The sequence below is a fragment of the Dromiciops gliroides genome, chromosome 2 (assembly GCF_019393635.1).
Source record: "Dromiciops gliroides isolate mDroGli1 chromosome 2, mDroGli1.pri, whole genome shotgun sequence".
Classification (NCBI taxonomy): domain Eukaryota; kingdom Metazoa; phylum Chordata; class Mammalia; order Microbiotheria; family Microbiotheriidae; genus Dromiciops; species Dromiciops gliroides.
In genome coordinates, this window is record NC_057862.1 from 370077004 (window position 1) to 370100052 (window position 23049).

General features: G+C 37.1%; 1 protein-coding gene across 2 annotated transcripts in view; it reads left to right on the forward strand.

The window, feature by feature from the left end:
• The window catches only part of CTNNBL1 (catenin beta like 1), a 200454-nt gene that overhangs the window by 76413 nt on the left and 100992 nt on the right, over nucleotides 1–23049 (forward strand). For both annotated transcript variants that reach the window (XM_043983996.1, XM_043983997.1), the window contains exons 5-7: nucleotides 7384–7481; nucleotides 13333–13426; nucleotides 15284–15375. In XM_043983996.1, the coding sequence (XP_043839931.1) occupies nucleotides 7384–7481; nucleotides 13333–13426; nucleotides 15284–15375 (284 nt within the window). The remainder of the gene's footprint in view (nucleotides 1–7383; nucleotides 7482–13332; nucleotides 13427–15283; nucleotides 15376–23049) is intronic.

Below are 23049 nucleotides of genomic sequence, written 5' to 3' on the forward strand. Positions count from 1 at the left end.
TTGGCCTTTTTGTATCCTTAGCACTTAGCACAGTTTGCACAGTAGGCCCTTAATAAATGTCTTTTGGCTGTAACTGACTTTCCTCATTAGACCGATTCCTTTATTTTATCCTACATGCATTAACTTTTTGAAAAACATTTTTATTTTCATGTAACTGAAATGATCTATTTAGTCTTGTAAATTGCCTCTATCCCATGTTTGGTTAAGAATTCATTCCTATTTATAGCTATAAAAAGTAGATATCTGCTTATCTTCTAATTTTCTAGGGTATGCTCTTTAAATATTCAGGTCACACATTTTTAATTTATTGTGGAATATGTTCTACTTTATTGTTCTAAGTGTGATTTTCACTATATTGCTTAAGAGTGTTCATAGCAGATATCACATAGAGCCTCTCTCCTAGGTAATTTGTATTTTGGGGCTTAGTATGAACAGTGGTTTATTGAGTTTAGATATTTCCGATTCTTCTTCGTCTAGTGTGTTTCATTGATATAGTTTTCTATTTTTTCACCAGTAACAAATGGTTTTGATGATTGATATTTTTAATATACTCTGAGCTCTAGAAGTCCCTTTTATTCCTACCTTTCTATTATTTCCTTGATGTTCTAGATCCTTCAAATGAATTTTGTAATTATTTCATTTAGCCCCATAAAGTATCTCTTTGGTTATTTAATGTAGCAGCAGTATATCTATAAATTAATTTTGGTAGTATTGTCTTTTTTATGATGTTGGTATTATATAGCCACTAGCGCTGAGTATTTGTTCAGCTCTTTAAATTGTTCAGGGAGCTGTTTAAGGAACATTTTGTAATTGAATCTGTTGTTGTTCGTCCTTTGGGCTTCAAGAAGACCCTGACATCAGGGTGATGTCATGACTTGGACTGAATTGGATTTAAGTGAAGGAGGGCTGTGCAAGGTCACCAATCTCACTCTCTCCTCCAGAGCCATCTGGGTCTAGTGGCAAGATATAAATCAGGACTGACTGGAGATGGCCCTGGATGTGTAAAACAATTGGGGGATTTGCCCAGGGCACACAGCTAGTAAGTGTCTGAGCTGAGATTTGAACTTAGGTCCTCTTGACTCTAAGGCTAGTGCTCTATCCATTGTGCCACCTAGCTGCCGCTGTAATTAAATCTATATAAATATTGAGTATACTTTGATAGATTTATTCCCAGATATTATATTCATTTTATAATTATTTTAAATGAGACTTCTCTTTTTATTATTGTCTCCTGGATATTATTGTTGTTATACAGAAGTGCTCTTGATTTTTCTGGGTTTATTTTGTTGCCTACAACTTTGCTGACACTATTCATTGTTTCAGTTTCTTTGCTCATTTCTTAGAATTTTCTATTTTTTTTTAAAGTGAGGCAATTGGGGTTAAGTGACTTGCCCAAGGTCACACAGCTAGTAAGTGTTAAGTGTCTGAGGCCAGATTTGAACTCAGGTTCTCCTGACTTCAGGGCGGGTGCTCTATCCACTGCGCCACCTAGCCGCCTCTTAGCATTTTCTAAGTAAACAATCATGTCATCAGGAGCTTGAGAGTTTTTCTCCTTTTTGCCTATTCTTAAGTCTTTCATTTCTTTGTCTCATCTTTTTTTTTAATTGCTAGCATTTCTAGAACTATATCAAATAATAGTGGGAAAAGTGAGAATACTTGCTTTACTCTTGTACTTATTGATAGAGCTTCTATGTTTTCCCATTGCATATAGTTATTACTTGATTTTATTTTCATTTAATTTTGATCATATTTTTAAAATCTCCCTACACCGATACTTTGTAGGTTTGTTTTTTTCAACACATTAATGAGTGTTGTGCTTTGTAAGAGGCTTTTTTTGCACTTGTTGATAATCACCAGGTTTTGGATAGTTTTGTTCTTAATATGATTTATCATACTGATTGTTTTCTTTATGTTGAACCATTCCTGGTATAAATCAAGTATGATCATAACAAATTATTTTCTTTATAAATTACTGTTATCTATTTGCCATGATTTGCCAAGTTGAACATTTTTAAATGATACTCATTAATGATAATATTCTACAGTTCTCTTTCTTTGCTTTTCATTTCCTGGTTTAGGTATTAGAATTCTATTTTTCTCATAAAAGGGGATTAATAGAATTCTTTAGCAATTCTTAAAAATAATTTGCATAAGTCTATAAAGTTCTGTAAAAGTTTGATAGAATTCTCCTGCAAATTCATCAGGACCACACATTTTTTCGTTGTTAATTCCTTTATAGCAGGTTTTATTTCCTTTTCTGAGGTCTGATTATTTAAGATCTTTATTTGGTGTTGTATCATTGTAGGTATTATATATATTTTTGAAGGTAATCCTCTATTTTGTGTGTACATATAACTATACATAGTAGGTTCTGGTATCATTTTTTAAAAAAATTATTCGTTTTTGTTTTACCAATAATCTCTTAATTGCCAAATCTGAGAGGTCTTTTCTCATTCTTCATCCTTCTTGACATCTTTGCTGCTTTTGACAATACTTTCCACCCTTTTCTCCAAAATACTTTCTCCTCTCTTTGTTTCTGATTCTATGCTCTCCTTTTTCTCCTCATACCTGTCTCATAGTTCTATCTCATCTTTTTTTGCTAATCATTCATATTATGACCATTAACTGTAGGTGTTGCTCAAGGCTGTGACCTGAACACGCTTCTCTCTCTCCACTCTTAGTGACTGCATAACCTTCCTTGGTTTTAATTATCTTCACGAATAGATTCCTAGGTTTATATAACTAGCCTCACTCTCCACTAAGTTTAGTCCTTGTATTACTAGTTGCCTAATGGACATTTCAAATTGTATGTCCTGGAAACTTCTCAAACTTAATAGGTCCAAATCAGAATTCATTATTCCCTTCCCTTGCCTTATTGTACATTATTCCCACTTCTAATATATGACTTACTCCCTCCTGTTTCAATGTTTTTTCCCTGGTTGTCTCCTGTACCTGGAATATTCCTTACCTCCACCTCATATCTTTTCCTTTTCTACATTGCTCAAGTGTCTCTTCTAACCAATACCTTTCCTGATCAAACCCCCACATCCCACAAACTGCTAGTGCCCTTTCTCCCAATCTACCTTATTATATTTAACTACCTCATATTTATTTGTATTTATTCTCCCTATATTTAGTTTGTGTGTATATTGCATCCATATCTGGTTATCTCCCTTGTTAGAATGTAAGTTTTTTGAGAGTTAGGCATTGTTTCTTTCTTTGATTCATATCCCCAGCAACTAACACAGTGCCTAGCACTGAATAAATACTTACTGATTGATACATCAGTTGTGATGTGATGATAGCATCATTGGAAGAATGTTGTTCAATTGATAGATCTTTGTTTCAGTAAGACATTTGGGGCAATTAAAAGCTGCAGTGTGTCCCAAATGCAATCCTGCCTGCTTTTCGCCTTCATTCTGGGTAACTGTGTGTAGAGGTTGTTGGGCTCAATTTTGTCAAGTCCTGAAGTACTGCAGAGCCTTCTAAATGCTCTCTGTAATCTGTCTAAAGAGTTTACTGTAATGACTGACACAGGAGAAGCTCATTGGTTGCAGAACATTTGGGATACCATCTCTGCTATGCAATTGGACACTGGTCTTTGAGTATGTGTATCTTGAACACACACATAGCAGATCAACAGTGATCTAGACCCCAAATTAAGCAAGAGGATAGTGGGCTAGATTGCATTTAGAAAATTATGCAGTACTTTTAATCATCTTAGGGTGTTCTCAGATCTTTTTTAGCAATAGTAATGCTCTGTGGCTGCAAGTTAAGCATGGACAAGCATATAAAAATATGCCAGAAATGGAAAAATTAAACCAATATGTTTACGTACAGTAAAACATTTATATATACACACCCATATATGTGTGTATGTATGTGACAGTAGGTGTGTATATATGTATACATACACATATACACATACATACATATACATGTATATATGTGTATGTGTGTGTATATATATACATACACATACACATTACATACATGACAGTAGTTTGTGGGAACTTCCACAAGTGTGTATGTATATGTATGTGACAGTAGTTTGTGGGGACTTCCACAAGTGGGGTAAAGGGAAACATTAATTCTTAGTTTTCCTCTTGGAAATCTTAATATTTTATGTTGGAAGTGTCAGTTCAGAGTTATATTAGGGTCTACATAGCTACTATTTGCCTGCATCTCTTCTAATTTAAGCCTTTTCAATACTTCCCCTTTCCATCAATAATTTGAATCTAAGGAGTAATTGCACATACCGACTTTTTATTTAGGAGTTGTCCTTAAATTCAGGGTTATGTGGCCCATTTGTAAGTGTTTTACAACATGTCAGTTATGACTGATCATTCTCTGTATTAGCAGCCTTTTGATTACTTTTCTGATAAGTACCACAAGCATGAAAGAGGTTTCATGCTAAGATCTTCAAGCTCTTTGCACACATTAAGTAGCCCAAATTTCCCTCTGTTTTAAGAAAATATCATTGACACATCTTTTCTTATGGAACAGAAATAAAGGCACACAATTTAAGAACTTAACAACTTTGGACAGCTAGTCATTCAAAGGTCCAGAAAGAGAATGGTAACCAAATATATTTCATTTAGTGTGAACACCTGGAACTTCATTAGTCACTTCTTGATTTTATCTTCATATCATCAGGGACTTCTGTCTCTTCTTTTCTACTTTGACCTTTGTTCACTTCGTGCCTAGACTACTATGTTAGTCTTCTAAAAGTGTAATTTCATCTTGTTTCTTCTTAGTTAGAAACATTCAATAGCTCCCCATTACAGCATAAAGGTAAATCTCCTTAGTTTTTGTTCATGGCCCTCTATGACTTGATCCAAATTTACCTTTCCCATTCGTTAGCAAGTTTTTCTTTATTTAAAACCTAAATTTACCTTTTTGTGACTTCTATCTGTTGTTCCTAATTCAGTTCTTTGGGGCCAAGCAGAACAAGTTTAATATCTCCTCCACAGAAGAACCTTTCTATTAATTAAAGCAGTGATTCTCTCCCTTGTAAGGGGAACCATAGCACAATAGATTAAGAGCTGGTTTAAGAATCAGAAAGACCTAGATTTGGGTCCTATCTCTGGTTCTGTATGATGCTGGATGTGTTGCTCAACCTCTCAGTGCATCAGGCAAATCTTTCAGAATATGAAGTTTCAGAGTAGTGTCAATTTGTCTTTGGTAGGGGAAGTTTCTCACTGGGAGCTCCCTGCGCTGAAGAAATTATAGGTCCAGTCAGAAAATAAAAATAAGGAAAAACTTCTCCAGCTCAATATCCCATCTTTCTTCAGCTGTTCCTTGTAATGAGGTGGTTCCAGAGTTATTCACCATACTGAATGTCCTCCTTTGTATGTGCTGCAGCTTAGGGAACTGGACTTGCAATTAGGAAGATCTGGATTCAGATCCTTCCTCAGACATTAGCAGTGTGACCCAGGAAAAGTTACTTGACATCCTTGAGTTTCTTCATCTGTAAAATGAAGGGGTTGGGCTCAGTGGCCTGTAAGGTCCTTTCCAGCTCATGAGAAAAATGATCTCATGATCTCATGAATTACAAAGTTAGTTGATCTTTTCTTGATCCTCATCCTTTTTGTCCTCTGCATGATTTGATCCTGTTGATCAGTTTTTGGATACTTTCTTCTCTGGGTTTTCATGACACTGTTGCCCTTTAGTTCTCTTACTTGTCTGAGTTTTCCCTTTGACTCTCTTGCTGCATCTTCATCCATGTCAGACTGCCTAACTGTGGTTCTTTCTCATTGTCCTGGGCCCTTTTCCTTCCTCATCATTATCTTGCTGATCTCATCTGCTCCCCTGGATTCTGTTATCACACCTCTACCCCCAGATCTATATAATCATCCCTAGTCTCTCTGCTGAGGTTCAGTCCCACATTACCAGCTGTCTTCTGGACCTTTCAAACTAGATGGCCCCAGCGGCATCTTAAACTCAGTGTGTCTAAAGAATAATTGATCCCCTTTCCCCACATTCACCGCTCTTTCAGACTTCCCCATTCCTGTCCTCCCGACTGTCTCCCACGCTCTGCGTGCTCTCCCTCCTCATCCCTGCTTCTCAGAATCCCTGGGTTCCATTCAGATTCAGTTCAGACGTCACCCTGTACAGGTGGCCTTTTCTAGTCCCTCAGATGTTAGTGTCTTCCTCCCTCATGTTACCTTGTCTTTACTTATTTATGTAAATGTTTCTCCATTTTGAAAATTAGCTCTTTAAGGTCAGGGACTGTTGCTTTTTCTTTATATTCCTGGTGCCAATGCCTGGCACACAGAATGGGCACTTGCAACTAGCATTTATATAGTGCTCTTTAAGGTTTTCGAAGCACTTTATGTGTTATCTCATTTGATCCTCACAACAACCCTGGGAAGAAGTTGCTATTTTCCATATTTTACAGTTAAAGAAACTAAGGCCGAGAAAGGTTAAGTGACTTGTCTAGGAGTCACATAGGTAGGAATCATCTGAATCAGGATTTGAACTCAGGTCTTCCTCACTCTAGGTCCAACATTCTACCTGCTGCACTACCTAGCTACCTATAAATACATGCTTGCTTGTTTCATTACGTGTCTTATATCCCCAACTAAACTATAAGCTCCCTATCCTTTTTTCCCCCTACACATAGCATTACAATTCCTTGTACATAGTATGTGTTCAGTATTTGTTCATTTGAATTTGGACATGAGGGGAGCAGTACTTTTTCTCCTTTTGATGGCTTTAGCCATATGTTTCAAGTTCTGAGCAAATTTAGGTTGTTTTTTCTTTTTTCCTCTTTATTCCCTACATCTGCCCATTCCTCCCTATTAGTCCAATTCTTTTTCATCCAGAGTGGTATGTTACAGGGGGTAGGGTTGGGAGGAGGCAAGGTTGGTATGTCCAGGACTGGTAGAGTATTTTTGGTGGGGAGGAGGGCTCCAATTATTTTTTCCCTATCCTAACCTAAATCCATTCCATCCTACACTGACTTCAGTGAAATACTTTGTGAAGCACCAGGCATCACATCACAGAAATCATTACTGCCTTTGAAGGTGAACTGTACAGAGTAGTTAAGATTATACTGAGTTTCAAGAATTTAAATTATGGGCTAAGGTTAAGGGTGTTGGCCTATTTCTCAGATCACTCTGAAAAGAGACTTCTGACTGATTTATTTGAAGTTATGAAATTTATGAAGGTGTAGTGAACATATGGAATAAGTTACTAAGGAAGGTGGTGTAAAGAAAGAAAATGAGTGTCATTTAACATTTATTGAACACCCACTGTGGGCAGAGTACCATTGAAGGTAGTGATGAAGCGATTAACTAGGATACAGAAGGGAACCAAATTTTTGAAAATAAAATGTCTGTAGGATTTCCATAAGCAGTTAATGCCCTTAACATTTTTCACATGTATCCATAGCTGTGGTTGATTTGCTGCAGGAATTAACAGATATTGATACACTCCATGAGAGTGAAGAGGGAGCGGAGGTGCTCATTGATGCTCTGGTAAGTTGCAGATTCACTGCCTTGGAATTCCTCTTATTCTTTATGAATTGCTATTTTAATAAGTTAATGATTAAGTTAAATACCTGGGGCTTTAAGTTGACTTCAAGCTCAAGGTGACTCAGCACTGGGGTAGTGCAGAAATCTGGTGCTATTTTAATAGAAATCTTGTTTCCAAGACAAAAGGATTTTAGAGTGGATCAATTCTGAAATTATGAGTCACTGGACTGTGTGTGTTAAGTCCATTGTGTCATCATATTGGGTGCTATACTTTGGGATTAAGCTGGTCTTCAGCACTGAACTTGAGAATATCCTTTGCTACAGTGGTTTCAAACTCAAATGGAAATGGGGGCTACTAAATCATCCATAAGGATCCCTGTGAAGGAACTTATTGATTTAGAAACCCACATATTAACATTATCTGTGTTTTAATGTATTTTTATTTATTTTGTTAAAAAATTTCCCAATTACATTTAAATTTTTTTTATTTTTAATTTTCTTTTTGGTGAGGCAATTGGAGTTAAGTGACTTGCCCAGGGTCACACAGACATTTTAATTAGGTTTGGGTATTACTGGGGAGTAGGTTATGTGTTTGACACCTTTGTTTTACTAAACAGCAAGAGAAATTATTGAGATTTCTAGCACTTTGCCATGCAGAGGACTTTCATGTTTTCTTATTTGATCTTAGGCAAGTCAGGACCTCTAGAATTTACTTTCCCTGACTGTAAAAGAAGGATATTGGACTAAATTATAACTAAAATCTTTTCTCGTTCTAATATCTTTATTTCACATGGCACTGTGTGAGGTAAGAGATTTAAAGTCAGAGGACTTTGGTTCCCATTCTGATGAGTCCACTGAATGACCAAGGGCAAGGCCCTTAACCTTCCCTAAACCTCATCTGAAAAATGAGGGAACTGGACCTGCTGAACTCTTAAGGCTCCTTCTGGCCCTCAATATAGGATCATTTTACAGATGAAGAAGCCACAGCTCAGAAAGGTTGAGTAATTTTGAGCAGGGTCACTCAGCTGGTTAGTGGTAAAGGTATCAGGATCCAGGTCCCTGGACTCCTGGCATGATGTTTTTTCTCTTCTATAGGTTTTCCTGGTTAGTTTTTTTTTTTTTAACTTCCAATTAACCGTGATTTGGTTGAGGGCCTTATCTCAGTGAGCAGATTCTGTGTTAGCTTCACTGACCCAATCCTTTTTTCTTCTGCTCTCTATATTAGACTTTTCCCATGCACTCTGGTTCCTGGTATTTAGAATGAGTGGAGGGGTCATGAACTGAGTCAATATGAAGAACTGTATCTTACATAGAAAGAGGTGTCCAGCAGAGCCAATAACAATTGAGTATGATGAAAATTCCTGTGGCCATTTTTCTTTCTAGCTGCTTCCTGGAGTGACTGGCCACGTTTGTAGAACACAGGGTTTTTTATGGGGCTTTGGAATGATTGTATTGAGAGAAAAGAAATCAGATGGGCTTTTGTTTGGAGGGGTATTGGGGGAAGGCAGCTGCACTTGCTTTTCCATCAAGTCCCTGTGGTGTCATCCACACAGGTTTACCTTCCAAAGGTTAATTGCAGTGGCCCTGAACGCATCTTCCTGCGTAGTCCCTGTGCTGTTTTTAATTACCATCCTTTGCCTAGAAGGTTGTTGCATGAAAAGGATTGAGGAGAAAGGAGCAGGTAGCCCGCCTGCTGCTTGTAAAAATGGACCTGGAAACAGCCATTTGAACAAAAGCCCCTTTTCTGTTTTCCGTGTTGCCAAAACCACTAACAAAAGCTGAATCTTGCAGATTTTATTGTTCACTTAGAAAGAAGCAGTTCATCTACAGCCTGGGGAGTCATTAGGTAGCTCCTGCTTAGGAGCTTTTAATTTACTATTAGGATTATTTAAAAAATTTCGGGCACTAATCTTTTTATTCCAATGGGATTTATATATGTATATATCTCACAAGCAACTGAAAATTTCAGGATTAGGATAGATTATTTGCTAGTCTGTACCAGTGGAAAACACTTGGTAAATACTAGGGGGTTAAGGAAAGGTAGGCTTAAATTTATTTTGTATCCCCTTTTATATTCTTTATTAGGAAACTTTTAAAAGAATTCTTAATATTGAAAAGACATTGATTTCTTTGTAGTTTTAATTTGGGGCCAATATCAGATTCATGAAACGGCATGAACACCAGCTACAGGGCATCCAGTGGAATTTATTGTGAGATGCAGTTTGTAGTTATTGCCTCTCTCTTTTCCCCAGTTGGAAATTATAAGCTATAGAAAAGCCCTGTTGGGGGAAAGAGTGCAGTATTGGCATTCTCAGGCTTCCTTTAGTTTTTTATCTTGGTTATACAAAAGCAAAATTAAATAGCCATCTTTAGTTATTCGCAGGACTACCATGGGTAAAAGATTTGACTTGTTCTGTTTTGTGTCTGAAGACAACTAATGGATGGAAGCTATAGACAGGCAGAGTTTGACTATAAGCAAAAACATGCTTAAAAGTTAGTTAACCAGAAGTCAAATGGGTTCCCCATTATTGGAAGTCTTTCAGAGGAATGCTGCATGAGTGCCTATCAGGAATTTGTAGAGGCAATTCTTCTCCAGTACAGGTTGGAATAGATAGTCTTAGAGGTCTCTTTCAACATTCCAGTTCTGTGAAGACTTCTCCAAGACTAGCAACAATAAAAGGTACCCAAAAGTTGCTAAATAAGAAACAAAATGAGAAATTCTTATGTATACCAATTTTTTTTTCCCAGACTGTTCTAAGGAAACCTAGTGTTTTGGGAACTTGTCAGTGTTTTATAGACAGTTGTTAGTCTTTTGTCCATTCATTTAGTCAAAAATATTTATAAACCTATAAATTGTTACTGTTGAAAAGGATCATTCAATCTAACCCCTGCATTTTTTTTTAATCAACCACCATTGCTACTACTGTTCTTATTATTTCACTTAAATGTAAAATGCTTCCCTCACAACCTGTGAAGGAAGATGATAGAAGTATTATCAATTTCAATTTACAGATGAAAAAAGGGAGCTTAAATGACTTTTTGGTAGTCACAGAGACAATCTGAGTCTGAGGTGCACATTGAACCCAGTTTTCTTGATTATGTGTGCAGTGCTTTATCTATTATACCTCACTACCTCTCATGTTAGGAAATTTAGGCATTTTTGTGACATTGAATTTTTCCACATATTTAGACTGTGCAGGGACATTATTCTGAATCCAGTTCCTTTAGTATTTAAAAATTTATAGAATGAAATACTTAGAGCCTAAAGAAAAAGTAGAGGTCACCTGGACCAATACCCTGATGGAGAAACTGAGGCTAAAAGAGTTAAAGTCACTTATCAGCTTCCTCTGTGTCCTTACATTGATCCCAGATAAAATCTAAAACCATTCCTGAAAGCAAACAGTTACAAATGTTTCTTCTTATGGCCAGGAGATACATATTACATTTGTTTCCTGGGAAAGAATAAGGAACAATATAAAAATAAAAGATGAATTTTCTTAGAACCTCTGATACCTTCAATCTCTGATGCTGGTAGTGAGCGATTTATCTACTTATTTGTTTGTTTATTACTTCATACAGGCTCTTTCCCCTAACATATCCAAGTGGCCACAAACTAGTATAAAATATGTATATTTAAAATTATTCTAATGCTCAAGATTCTAATTTTTAAAAATCACATAGATTATTTTGTAAGTTTGGACAAGAGATTTTTTTTCCCCTCTCAGGGCTCAGTTTCTTTATTTATAAAAATCTGAGCATTGGTTTACATGTTCTTTGAAGATGCCCTTCTAGCTCTTTCATTCTATGACTCTTAGCTTTCATGACTCTGGAATTTTCTGTTCCTTGGTCTAGACAGGAAAGAGAAAGTGAGAAAGCTCATTGGTAGGTCATCCATGATATATACAGAGCTCTACCACTTTCTTTTTTTTTCTTCTTTTTTTTTTTTCCTCTCCTCACCCTTTTTGGACAGATAGAAAAGGTCATTTGACTGTGGCTGCTGGAGTGTCATTTGGAAGACCTTTTAACGAGTGGAGATAACCAGTAAACTCATCAGAACACCTCCAACTGAATTCAACCTGATTTTGCAAACCAGAATTACTTCCTTCTTCTCTGTGATTTAATTCCCAGGCTTGATATGTTTTTTAGTATCAGGCAGCCAAAGTCCCTGAAAATAGGGGTCAAGGTGTATAGGAGGGGCCAAGGGAGTAGGATAGAATACCAATTTATGCTGCTTACCAGCAGATTTCTAGGGCTCTACCTACAATAATTATTTTTCCAAGGGTTCTTTTGAGCTAAATGCATTTTGACTTTGCTTTTTGTCCCTTCATGACCAGGTAAAATTGAATTTTACTCAACTAAACATAAAGTTTTACATAATGCAAATGCAGAAAAGTAGACTGTTAAAAATTCTATTTTTATAACAAGAAATAAGATTTTTCTCCAGCGTGACTCCCATCATACACATAACAGTTCAGCTCTTGGATTTTCATGTATTCTTCACAGTCACTGTCACTGCCACTTTTTAGACAGTGGAGATGGAAGACATAACCAAGAATCAAGAGGGAGAAAAAAATGGAGATAAAACATCAATTGGGGATTGAAACTAGCGAGGCGGCTTATAGAACTGACAAATGAGTGATACCTGGTGGAGTTGAAGTGTTTGCTACCTCAGAATTCAGGGAGATTATAAGTCAATCAAGGTGACTTAGTGGGGGGAAAAACAACTGATATGGTTCATTCTCCTCCCTTTTCTTCTCCCCCCAAAGTTTTTGTTTTGTCTCATACCAAAACTGTCCATAGGGAAGCCTTTGTTGGTGATGAGATCTGTGACTTTACTTGTCTGAGCCACAGTTTCCTTTTCTATAAAATGAGGGTAATACCATACCTTCCCTCCTACCCAGTGGACCGGTTGTTTTGAAGGTGAAATATGACAACAGATGTAAAGGTAGTTTGCCAAAACAAAAAGTTCAGTTCACTAACTCATATGCTTTGTCTTCGATGAACAAATGAAAAAGACTCCTAAAATACAATTTAGCTCAAGAAGGATTTACATATTAGGTTCTGATTAAGTTGTGGCAGTTGGGAATGCTTTCAGCTCTGATTCTAGGCTTTTGTGGTCAATGTTTGGAGAAGACCTACTTTGTTTTTCCACCAGACATCTTTTGGTGTTGCTACTAGAGAGAGATGGTTGAGGTGACCCTATGTAAGATTTCTTATTTTCTCAATTACCATTATGATTTATGATGCCAAGTAGTAAAGTATAATAATTTATAGAATGTCAGAGCAAGAAGGCATCTTGTTGAATATCATCTTGTCTAACACCCTCATTTTACATATAGGTAAACAGCTCCAGAAAAGAACAATGACTTGTTCAGGGTTTCCCCTCCTAGTTAGGGGCAAGATAATGACTCACCCAGGTTGCATGGCTCTCAGTTCTCCACTCTTTCCAGGACATTTTCTTTCTGTTGTGAGGAGGCAGCCTGGTACATTTGAAAGAATTACAAGAACTTGGGTTCATATTCCCCTCCTGGACATGTCACTTAACCTTAGCTGGGACTCAGTCTTCTCATCTGCAAAATGAGAGAGTTTAACAGCATAGCCTCAAAGTTCCTTCCTGGTCCCGCTCTAAATCTATTTGGTAATCTCTGAAGTTTCTTCCAGCTCCAATTCTATGATCTTTGATTGTTTTTTGTTTCCTGAGGCTTCTCCTTGGGGAAAAGTGCAGGGGGGCAGGAGTGAGGAAGAGATTCATTCAGATTAGATAGAGAATGGCAAGGGAGAGATGGTAGTCCATTTAGGGGTCTTTTCAGTCTTTTCCATCTTGTCTGTTTTGCTTCCTTTCTGGATCTTGCAGGTGGATGGTCAGGTGGCAGCTTTGCTTGTTCAGAATTTAGAGCGACTAGATGAATCTGTGAAAGAAGAGGCGGATGGAGTCCATAACACGCTGGGTAAGGGGATGCACACATATTATTTCTTCGCTTTGTTTGTTTTCTCCATAATAGAGTCAACAGCCGGATGTTTTTTCCTCCTGCTCCCAAACTGCCTCTTCAGAAATAAAGGCCCTTGTGTAAATTTCATATAACTGCAGCTTGGATCCAGCTTGTAGGTAATAAAGCAGAAATCCACTAAATAGGTAACCTTCCTAGACTGAAATCATAGATTCCTTTTAGTAGACCTGCTCCAGGAAAACTCCAATTTTGATGGAAGGACTCTGCTGGGTGACATTTTGGGATTTGGAAAGTATTCATTTTGTGATTTTATTCCCTTAATACATTAGTTTTCCTTCTGACTCTCCACTAGAATGGCAAACTTTTGAGCAATCGTGCTCCTTTATAGGGCATTTTATTTAGAAAAGCTTCAGTGTTTCTTTCTTTATGTATAGTTTATTGCACAAATTTGGAATTGAAATATTGCTTTTAACTTGTCTGCCTCTTTCTTTTGTGTTCATTTAAAGAGATTCCTTTGCAGTATATGTCTTCATTTTCCTTGAATTCCCCCCATCCTTCCTCCTTGCAAAGATGCTGAAATTAAGGCCTACTTAAAACAGTGTTTTCAAGCATTCCACTTTATCACTGCAGGTTGTCTTATAAAAACAAAGATGACCTATAACCAGAGCCAGAGAAATAAATGAGAGCCCAGGGAAGCAGAAATTTTGATGAAATTAAGTTTTTATTTTCCTCTTCTGTGTTTGTAATGGATTTCTCTCATAGTTTCAGAATCTGTTATTAGGGATTATTATAAGGAAGTTTCAGAGTTGTGAGTAAGGAGGTGTTTGTTTTAGTTGTTTCTAGACAGAATTAATTTTTGGTTTGGCCATTTTCTACTCCACTGGAGAATTTTACCAGAATAGCAATCCTAACATGATTTGGGCAGTAACAATTAGTGGGCACTGTGAAAAGAGCAGTTGGATTGAATGAATGTTCCTAGTCTTCTCTTGTCTTGCCTTATTTCTCTCTTATATCTCAAAACTTCCTCCTCTTCCCAACTCACCATCTTGCCCTTCTAAACCTCAGGCTTTATTTTTTACTACTTTTTTTTTCTTTCATAGTTTAATATCTGACAGTTAAGTATGAAGAATTCAGAAAGATGGTAGAAAAAGTAGGTGACTGCCTCACTGGTCTTTCAGATGCCCATCAGATAAATATTTAAAATAAGAATTTTTAAGTGGTACTTTAGAGATAGCAAGCCCATTAATATTTATAGTTGTGTGCCTGAAATTCCCTTCAACCAGTTATTCCCTCCTTCACTTTGTGCAAAAATTGTTTTGGTTAGTGAGGAGGATTACATTTTTCTTTAATGTGATCATGTTTCTTAATGATGCAAAGAGAGTTAATGAGAAAGGGACCAATTAGACAGGTGGGGAAAGACCTTGTTACCTACTCTTAGACTCTTACTCTTGACTACTTCATTGTTCTTGGTGACCCAACATAATACTGAAGGTCTTGAAAGGCACACATGGAATAGAGGAAAGTCTTAGGACAACTGTCTTTCATTTTATATTTTCTGATCTTAGGCCGTGCTCTGCTACTAACCCCCCACCCCCACCATATTTACTACTTACTTAATTTCTTTTGACTTACATTGCTTCCAATTCCATGAGGTTTGGCTACAAATGTAACTTAAGTTTAAAAAAACCAAAACCTTAGGAATACCATGGATCAGGGAAAAATGCTTGTAGCATCTGACTATCAGAAAAGAGTGCAGGGAACTAGAGAAAGAAAGATATGAATATTACAGTGAGTTAGTGTACTTACTAGTAAAAGCAAAATTACTTTTGCAAATGATTTGTTTTTCTCTTCCTTCAGCCATTGTTGAAAATATGGCTGAGTTCCGACCAGAAATGTGCACAGAAGCTGCCCAACAGGGCCTCATGCAGTGGTTGTTGAAGAGACTGAAGGTGAGTTTTTCATTGGTATAACTTGTAAAGTCATGCGTTGTGGCATCAAGAATATTTTGCATTTGGTTGGTCAAATGGAAACGTAGCCACTTTTCAATGATTCATGGCCTACTTAATCAGTTTGTGGCTTAATTTTTGCTTTTTCCTTTGGTCCTTTGAACCATTTTGTTGCACATTATTGCCTCTTTCTGACAGTGAACAAGGGATGAAATGAAAATCTGTTTTGATTGCTACTTCAGAATGGCTTTAGCTGAAAGTTTGAGGAGGTTGAAATTGGTGGCATAAATCACTTAGAGTTCTTAGGGGAGGAGCTGCAAACTTTTTGTGAAGGGAAACCTACTTTTTAGTTTTCCAAAACCTTGAGATCTTTGGATATGGAACTTGTTGATGGTAGGGAAGAGGGAGGAAGAAAGGACCAGTGGCAGTCTCTGCTGTGTGTGGGCGGATCTTTTTTACTGCCTGGGGTGTAAAAGTGGCTAATATAATAATGGATTGGAGATGGGGATCATGTATCATTCTCATCTGTAAGGGAAAGCTAGAACAAAGTGGAAAGGGCATTTGTCTTGGAGTTCTGGTTCTGCTGCTTATGAGCTGCATGATCTTAAATGAATCACTTATTCATTCAGCCTCAGTTTCCTCTTCTGTAAAATAGGCATAGGTAATCTTTGTCTGCCTTATAGGGTTGTGAACATAATTTCTCTCAACTGATGCTGACTGTATTGCCTCACATTTCACGTGTTACCATGACTGAAAAATGAGACAGGAGATGAAACGCGATGGTCAACTCTCTTGTGCTGATTACTTTTATTCCTAGCAAGCCTACTTCTCAGAAAGCAGGCACACTGAGTCTAGACTGATTTCTGGCTTGGTTGAACCTGTAAGAATTTGCAATCTCCTGGAATACCCTTTGAGAACCTTGAATCTCCTTAATCTAATATTCATTGTGTGTCCCCCAGGTATGGGGCACTGTTATCTCACACTACTTGGAGTGACTCTACAAGAAGGGAGTTGTACTGTAAGGGAGCCCTCTGAGGAGTGGAGTAGTATTTTTAAGTAGCAGTATACATAGGTGAAACGGTGTATTCACCCTAATGAACCTGGCTAATTTATTCTATTGCAGCCAGATGATTGAACTAATTGACTTAGTAAGTAAGCAGATAACATCATTAAAGAACCAAAGAAATGGCGTGTGTGTGTGTGTGTGTGTGTGTGTGTGTGTGTATGTATGTAAGAGTGTGTGTGTGAGAGAGAGAGAGAGAGAGAGAGAGAGAGAGAGAGAGAGAGAGAGAGAGAAAACGAACTGTTAGGGATCTGAAGCATTGCCTATGTTACTGTGAAATATTATCTTTTAATAGTAATTTTTGCTTATGAAAATGGATAATTTTTTCTATATCATCTGTATTATCTTTATCATTAAATTGGTGCTTGAAAAGGAATTGAGAGCATGGAGCATATGGATTAGTGAACTGAGAATTAGCCAGGTTGTAATGTATATGTGACATAGTGATTATAAGTCATGTATTCTTAGCCTCCTGATACTGGGAACTGAGATTTCTCACAGTAAAATCTGTTTCAATCATAGCACAGAGGGCTGTAGATGTATCTGAACGTGCCCTTTGTGCTTGGAGTAACCAAGAGTTTCTAAAGATGGGTGGTAGCATTATTCTTTTGTCTCTTTCCTCCATAATGATTGTTTTCTTCTTTTTCCTTTTTCCTAAGAAAAGGGTGAAATTTAATTTATTCTAGATAGTTATATATTCAGTGCAAATCTGCTCTCTGCTGTTTATTTTCTATGACACCTACAAAATTTAAGAACTCCAGGAAGCAAAGGGGGATAGGGGACCAGTTAAACCAATTTCATTCAAAGTTTTATTGGTAAATATGTAAAAATCCAAGCTGTTGTGACTAAATCCTTCTATTTCCTATTTCCGAGACAATGTCTTTATGGTTTGGGAACTGGTGTTAGGTGTTAAGTAAGCTAAATTATGGTCATTTCTAACTGTTAAATAGGTAGCAATAAAATCTCTCTGTTAACCTTTGCTTTCAGCACATCAGAAAAAGATGATCTTTTTCTACCTCCCACCTTGCCTTTAAAATTTAAAAAAAAAAAGTTTTGTGTGTTGTTTTTTTTTTTTTTAGCTACCTTCCTTGTTTGCTAGAATGTCATATTGAGAAATAATGGGTGGGAGCTGGGGATCATGATTTATCATCCTATCTACAGTTATTCCCCCTTCAGATGCAAGTTTCACTTTTCTTATCTATGATAGCATTTCTCAACCATTTTGGAGCTGAAGAACCAACAAATCATTGTTGGATTTCATGACCACTCTTTTCACTTCTCCCACCACTTCACGTGTATTTATTTAAAAACAAAGAGTAGATGGACATCTAACTTTTTCAGTGATATTTTAAAACCGTGTAGCATCATAGTTCACATAACCAACAAGTTAAGAGAACTAGACGTTTTCTTCAATTCTCATGAATTCACAGACCTCTCCAAAATAGAATTATATGCAAAGAGGTAAAGCAATTTCAGCTGTCTCCACAGTCTAGGATACTAAAAGCCATAATAAAGTAGCAAATCAGTGAATTAACAGCAGAAAAGGTTAATACTTAACCCTTAAAATGCTCACTTTTGACCTTCTCCCCCACCATCCATAGTATTCAGGTAGCTAGGCTGCACAAGCTGACTTACAGGTTTGCAACAGAACTCATCTCTACCCCATCCCCAATGCTTTCCCAGTGGCAGAAAATCAAAAGATGGGGAGAGCAGCACGACAGTGCTCTGTACTACAACAGAGTTCAGCCAAAGAACTGAGGAACAGAGAGGATAAGTTAGTAATAATCAACAGAAGAAAAGCACTTAAAGGATCTTTCTGTACAGGTAGAATTTTAGCTAAGATTTGAAGGAAACCAGGAGGGGAGGGTGTTCCAGGCATGAAGGTTAGCCAGTAACAATGCCCAGAGTCAGGAGATAAACATCTTGTTGGAGTAACATTAAGGACATCAGTCTCATTGGATCACAGAGTATGTGGCCAGGGAGGAAGGCGAGAATAATGTATAGGAAGACTGAAAAAAGGGGTATGTGTAGGAGGGAGGGCACATTATAAAGGACTTTGAAAGACACACAGGATTTTATATTTGATCCTGGTTGTGATTAAGAGTCACTAAAGTCCATTGAATAGGGGAGTGACATTGTTAGACCTGTGCTTTAGGAAGATCACTTTGGCAACTGAGTGAATTGGGTGGGGGTCTGTGGAATGTGAACTTCTGGCAGGTAGACCAGGGAGTTATTGTAGTAGTCTAGGTATAAGGTGATAACAGCCTGCACTAAGAGTATGGTGGACAGGTGTGTGTGTGTGTGTGTGTGTGTGTGTGTGTGTGTGTGTGTGTATATGGGGGGGGGTGTACACACCCCCCCCCCCCACACACACATTTATACACACACAGATAGGGAAGATGCCAGAGATGTTAACAAGTAAAATGGACAGGCCTTAGCAAGATTTTGGAAATGGAGGGGTGAGAGGGTGAAGATGCAAAGGTATTTAAGGAAATATTGGTAGAAGGCAGGCATATAAGTCATCTGAGATGAGGAACAGGGGAAAGGGAACTCTCTGAATGACCTCAGTTTTTTCAGTGAAATATGAGGCAAGGTTTTCAGCTGAGAGATTGTGGGAGGAGTTGCTGTGGGAGGTTTGAGGGAGGATGAAAAGGTTTGGAAAAGTCATTGTGGTAAGTAGTGAAACAGTTAGTGAAAGGATTGCCTTGCAGCATTGAGGGCCCATTTGAGGTTCATAGTGGACCCATTTAGTACTCTTCATGATTTTTACATTACATGGATCTAGAGAGGAGATGTCAAGGAAAATGGGGGAAAAATTAGCATGGGGAAGGCAAAGGTTAATAATAAACTTCCCAGTCATGGACTTTCTCTATAACCTGCAAGAATTGGTATTCCTAAGAATGAGGCACAACAGAATAAAGTTAGCTTGGGGCAAGATCTATAAAACTATAATATGGAAACCATTTAGAATAAGGTACCTAGAATATCTACCGTAGTTTTAATTCCATTTAGAAACACACAAACTGAAGAAGCAGTAAATAAATATAAGCACCAGGAATCAAAGAAAAAAGTCTAGAATAGAGAGAAATAATTAAGTGATCAAGGGAAAGAAATACTTTTAAAATAAAGATGCAGAAAATAAAATTTATAAAAAATAAATTAATGAGTAAAACAGGTTGAAAGGGAGCAGAAGGGGGAATTTACTTGAATACTTAACTGAGAGAAAAAATAAAAGGAGGAAGACTTAACTAGTTTTTAAAAGAGAGGAAAAAAGGGATTAGTAAGTTAAGCAACATTTCAAAATTAAGGAGAAGGGTAACAAAGTGACTTGAAGATGAGAAGAGAGCCAATGGGAATAGGATTGCCTTAAAATTGATTAAGCCAAAATAACTTAAAAGCCATAGTCTTTACAGAGGAACAGAGGAGAAAAATTGAGGCAAATGGAAGAAAATATAGAGCTAACTCTCTTAACTTTAAATGTGAATGGTTTAAACAATCCAATAAGATGAAAAAGAGTGACAGGTTCTAAAGGGAAAAACCCTCCAAGTTGTTGCTTATAAGAAATACATTTTAAAAAGAAACCTATAAATCGAATAAGAATGAGGAACTGGAACGAAATTACTCTGCATCTAGTGAATTTAAAATAAGGAGAGTGGCAATTATATTATGAGACAAAACAAAAACATAAATATTTATAACACAAAAAGGGATAAAAAAGGAACTTAAAACTTGCTGGAAGGAACCAAGGAAAAAAATTTCATAAAGGAAAAATGAACACAAGAAGACATTAATAACAACATAACAATGGCAGGAAATCAATGTTTTCTCTCAGTTTTGGATAAATATAACAAAAAGATAAACAATAAAGAAACTATAGAACTGAACAAATTGCTGGAGACACTAGAACTAAAAGACTTAGGATACCTTCTAAATATTGTGTAGTTCTCAAACACACATGGAACTTTTTTTTTAATATTTTAAAAACTTTTTTTAGTGAGGCAATTGGGGTTAAGTGACTTGCCCAGGGTCACACACCTAGTAAGTGTTAAGTGTCTGAGGTCAGATTTGAACTCAGGTCCTCCTGACTCCAGGGCTGGTTCTCTATCCACTGCGCCACCTAGCTGCCCCCACACATGGAACTTTTACAAAAACTGACCATGTATTTACAGTACAGAGATATTGTAAACAAATGTAAAAAAGGCAATGGTAATAGTAAAATAAACAGTAAAATCGTCCTTTACAGACTTTAGTGCAATAAAAGTAGTACTCAGGTTAGAGAGCACAAACAAAACACACAGACCCAATGGGACACTTAACAACATATTCTAAACATAACAAATGGGGTCAATTAACAAATTATAGAAACAATTATGTGAAAGGAAGGCATAATGGACAGAACACTGGGCCTAGAGTCAGGAAGACTTGAGTTCAAATATGACCTCAAACACTTAGTAGCTGTGTGACTCTGGGCAAGTCACTTGATCTCTCAGTGACTCAGTTTCCTCATCTATAAAATAGGTATTAATAATAATATCTCTGAGGGTTGTCATGGGGATCAAATGAGATAATAATTGTAAAGCACTTGGCATAGTGCCTGGCACATAGTAAGTCCTTTATAAATAATAGATATTCTTAGCTATTATTATGAACCAACATACTGGAAGTTCTGGCATGTAGGTAAAACAGTCCTCAAGGGAAAAATTATATCTCTATAAACATATATTAACGGGGGCAGCTAGGTGGTGCAGTGGATAAAGTACTGGCCCCCCTGGATTCAGAAGGACCTGAGTTCAAATCTGGCCTCAGATACTTGACACTTACTAGCTGTGTGACCCTGGGCAAATCACTTAATCCTCATTGCTCCCCCCCCCTAAAAAAGGGAAAACATATATTAACAAAGTAGAAAAAAAAAGATCAGTATAAAAAATTTGAAAGCCAACAAGTAAGCTTTCCAAAAGCACCAAATAGGAGGTATTAAAAATTTGAGCAGAAATAGATAAATGGAAACCCTTCCCTCCAAAAAAACCTCCATCCAACATAGAAAAGATAAAATAAAATCTGGTTCTTAGAAATGACTAATAAAATTGTTAAACCTTTAGCCAGTCTGTCTAAAAAGAGGGCAGGAACTCAACAAAATAGCAAATGAAGAAGGTAAAATCACAACAAAAAGAGTGATTGTGAGGCAGTTAGGTGCCACAGTGGATAAAGTACTGGCTCTGTATTCAGGAGGACCCGAGTTCAAATCCAACCTCAGACACTTGACACTTACTAGCTGTGTGACCCTGGGCAAGTCACTTAACCCTCATTGCCCCCCCCCCAAAAGAATGATCAGAACCTATTATATAGTTATATGCTAACAAAATTGAGAACACAAAAGAAATAGAGGAATATCTTCAAATATATAGAATACCCACTCTAACAGAAGACCAAATAGAGATCTTAACACAATCTCAGAAAATAAAATAGAACTAGGTATAAAAGAAAAGACCAAAGAAAAAACTCCTGGTCCTAATAGAATCACAAGATTTCTGTTAAACTTCTAAAGAACAATTAGTACTCGTACTACACGAATTCACAAAATCTAAAAAAATACCCTGCCAGAATCCTTTTATGCAACAAATATAGTTCCAGTAGCTAAACTACACAAGCATAAAGCACAGAAAGAGAACTATAAACTGATATCATTGTGACTTTTGATTAAAATTTAAGAAACAAAATTCTATTGAATAGGCTAAAGTAGTTTATCCAAGAAATCCTTCATTGTGACCAGGTTGGATTTATACTAGGCATGCACAGATATTTCAACATTAGGAAAAATTAACACAATCATATTAAAAATGAAAGCATCTAAAAATCACATGATTATCTTAATAGATATGGAAAAAATGTCTTTGACAAAGTACACCACCCTCTCATGCCAAAAAGAAAGGAGCAAATGAATGAATCCTAAAACATATAGCCATACAAGACCATTTTAAGATTTCATAAAATCAGTCAATCAACATTTATTGTGTGTCAGGCACTGTATTAAGCACTGGAGATAGAAAAAGAGGTAAAAGACAGTCCCTTTTACAATATGCAAACAAACACAAAGCAAGCTATCTACAAGATAAATAGAAACTAATTAACAGAGGGAAGGCACTGGAATTAAGATGGATTGGGAAAGTCTTCTCTCATCGAAGGGAAAATTTTAGTTGCAACTTGAGGGTAGCCAGGGAGGTCAGTGGTCAGAACAGAGAACGAAGTGTATTCCAGGCATGGGGACAGTCAGAGAGAATGCCTGGAGCTGAGAGCTGGAGTGTCTTGTTCTTGGAAAAACCAGACCAGTGTCACTGGATCAAAGAGTAGATGTTGGGGAGTAAGTTGTAAGAAGACTGGAAAGGTAGGAAGAGGTTAGGTTTGGCTTTGTATGCCAAAGAGAGCATTTTGTATTTGTTCCTGGAGGCAGTAGGAAGTCACTAAAGTTTATTAAAGGGGTGGGAGAGTTGGGGTGTGTGTGACATGATCAGATCTGCATTTTAGGAAGTCCACTTTAATAGCTAAATGGTGAATGGATTGGTATAGGGAGAAGATACTTGAGGGAGGCCGACTCACCTGCAAGCTATTGCAACAAT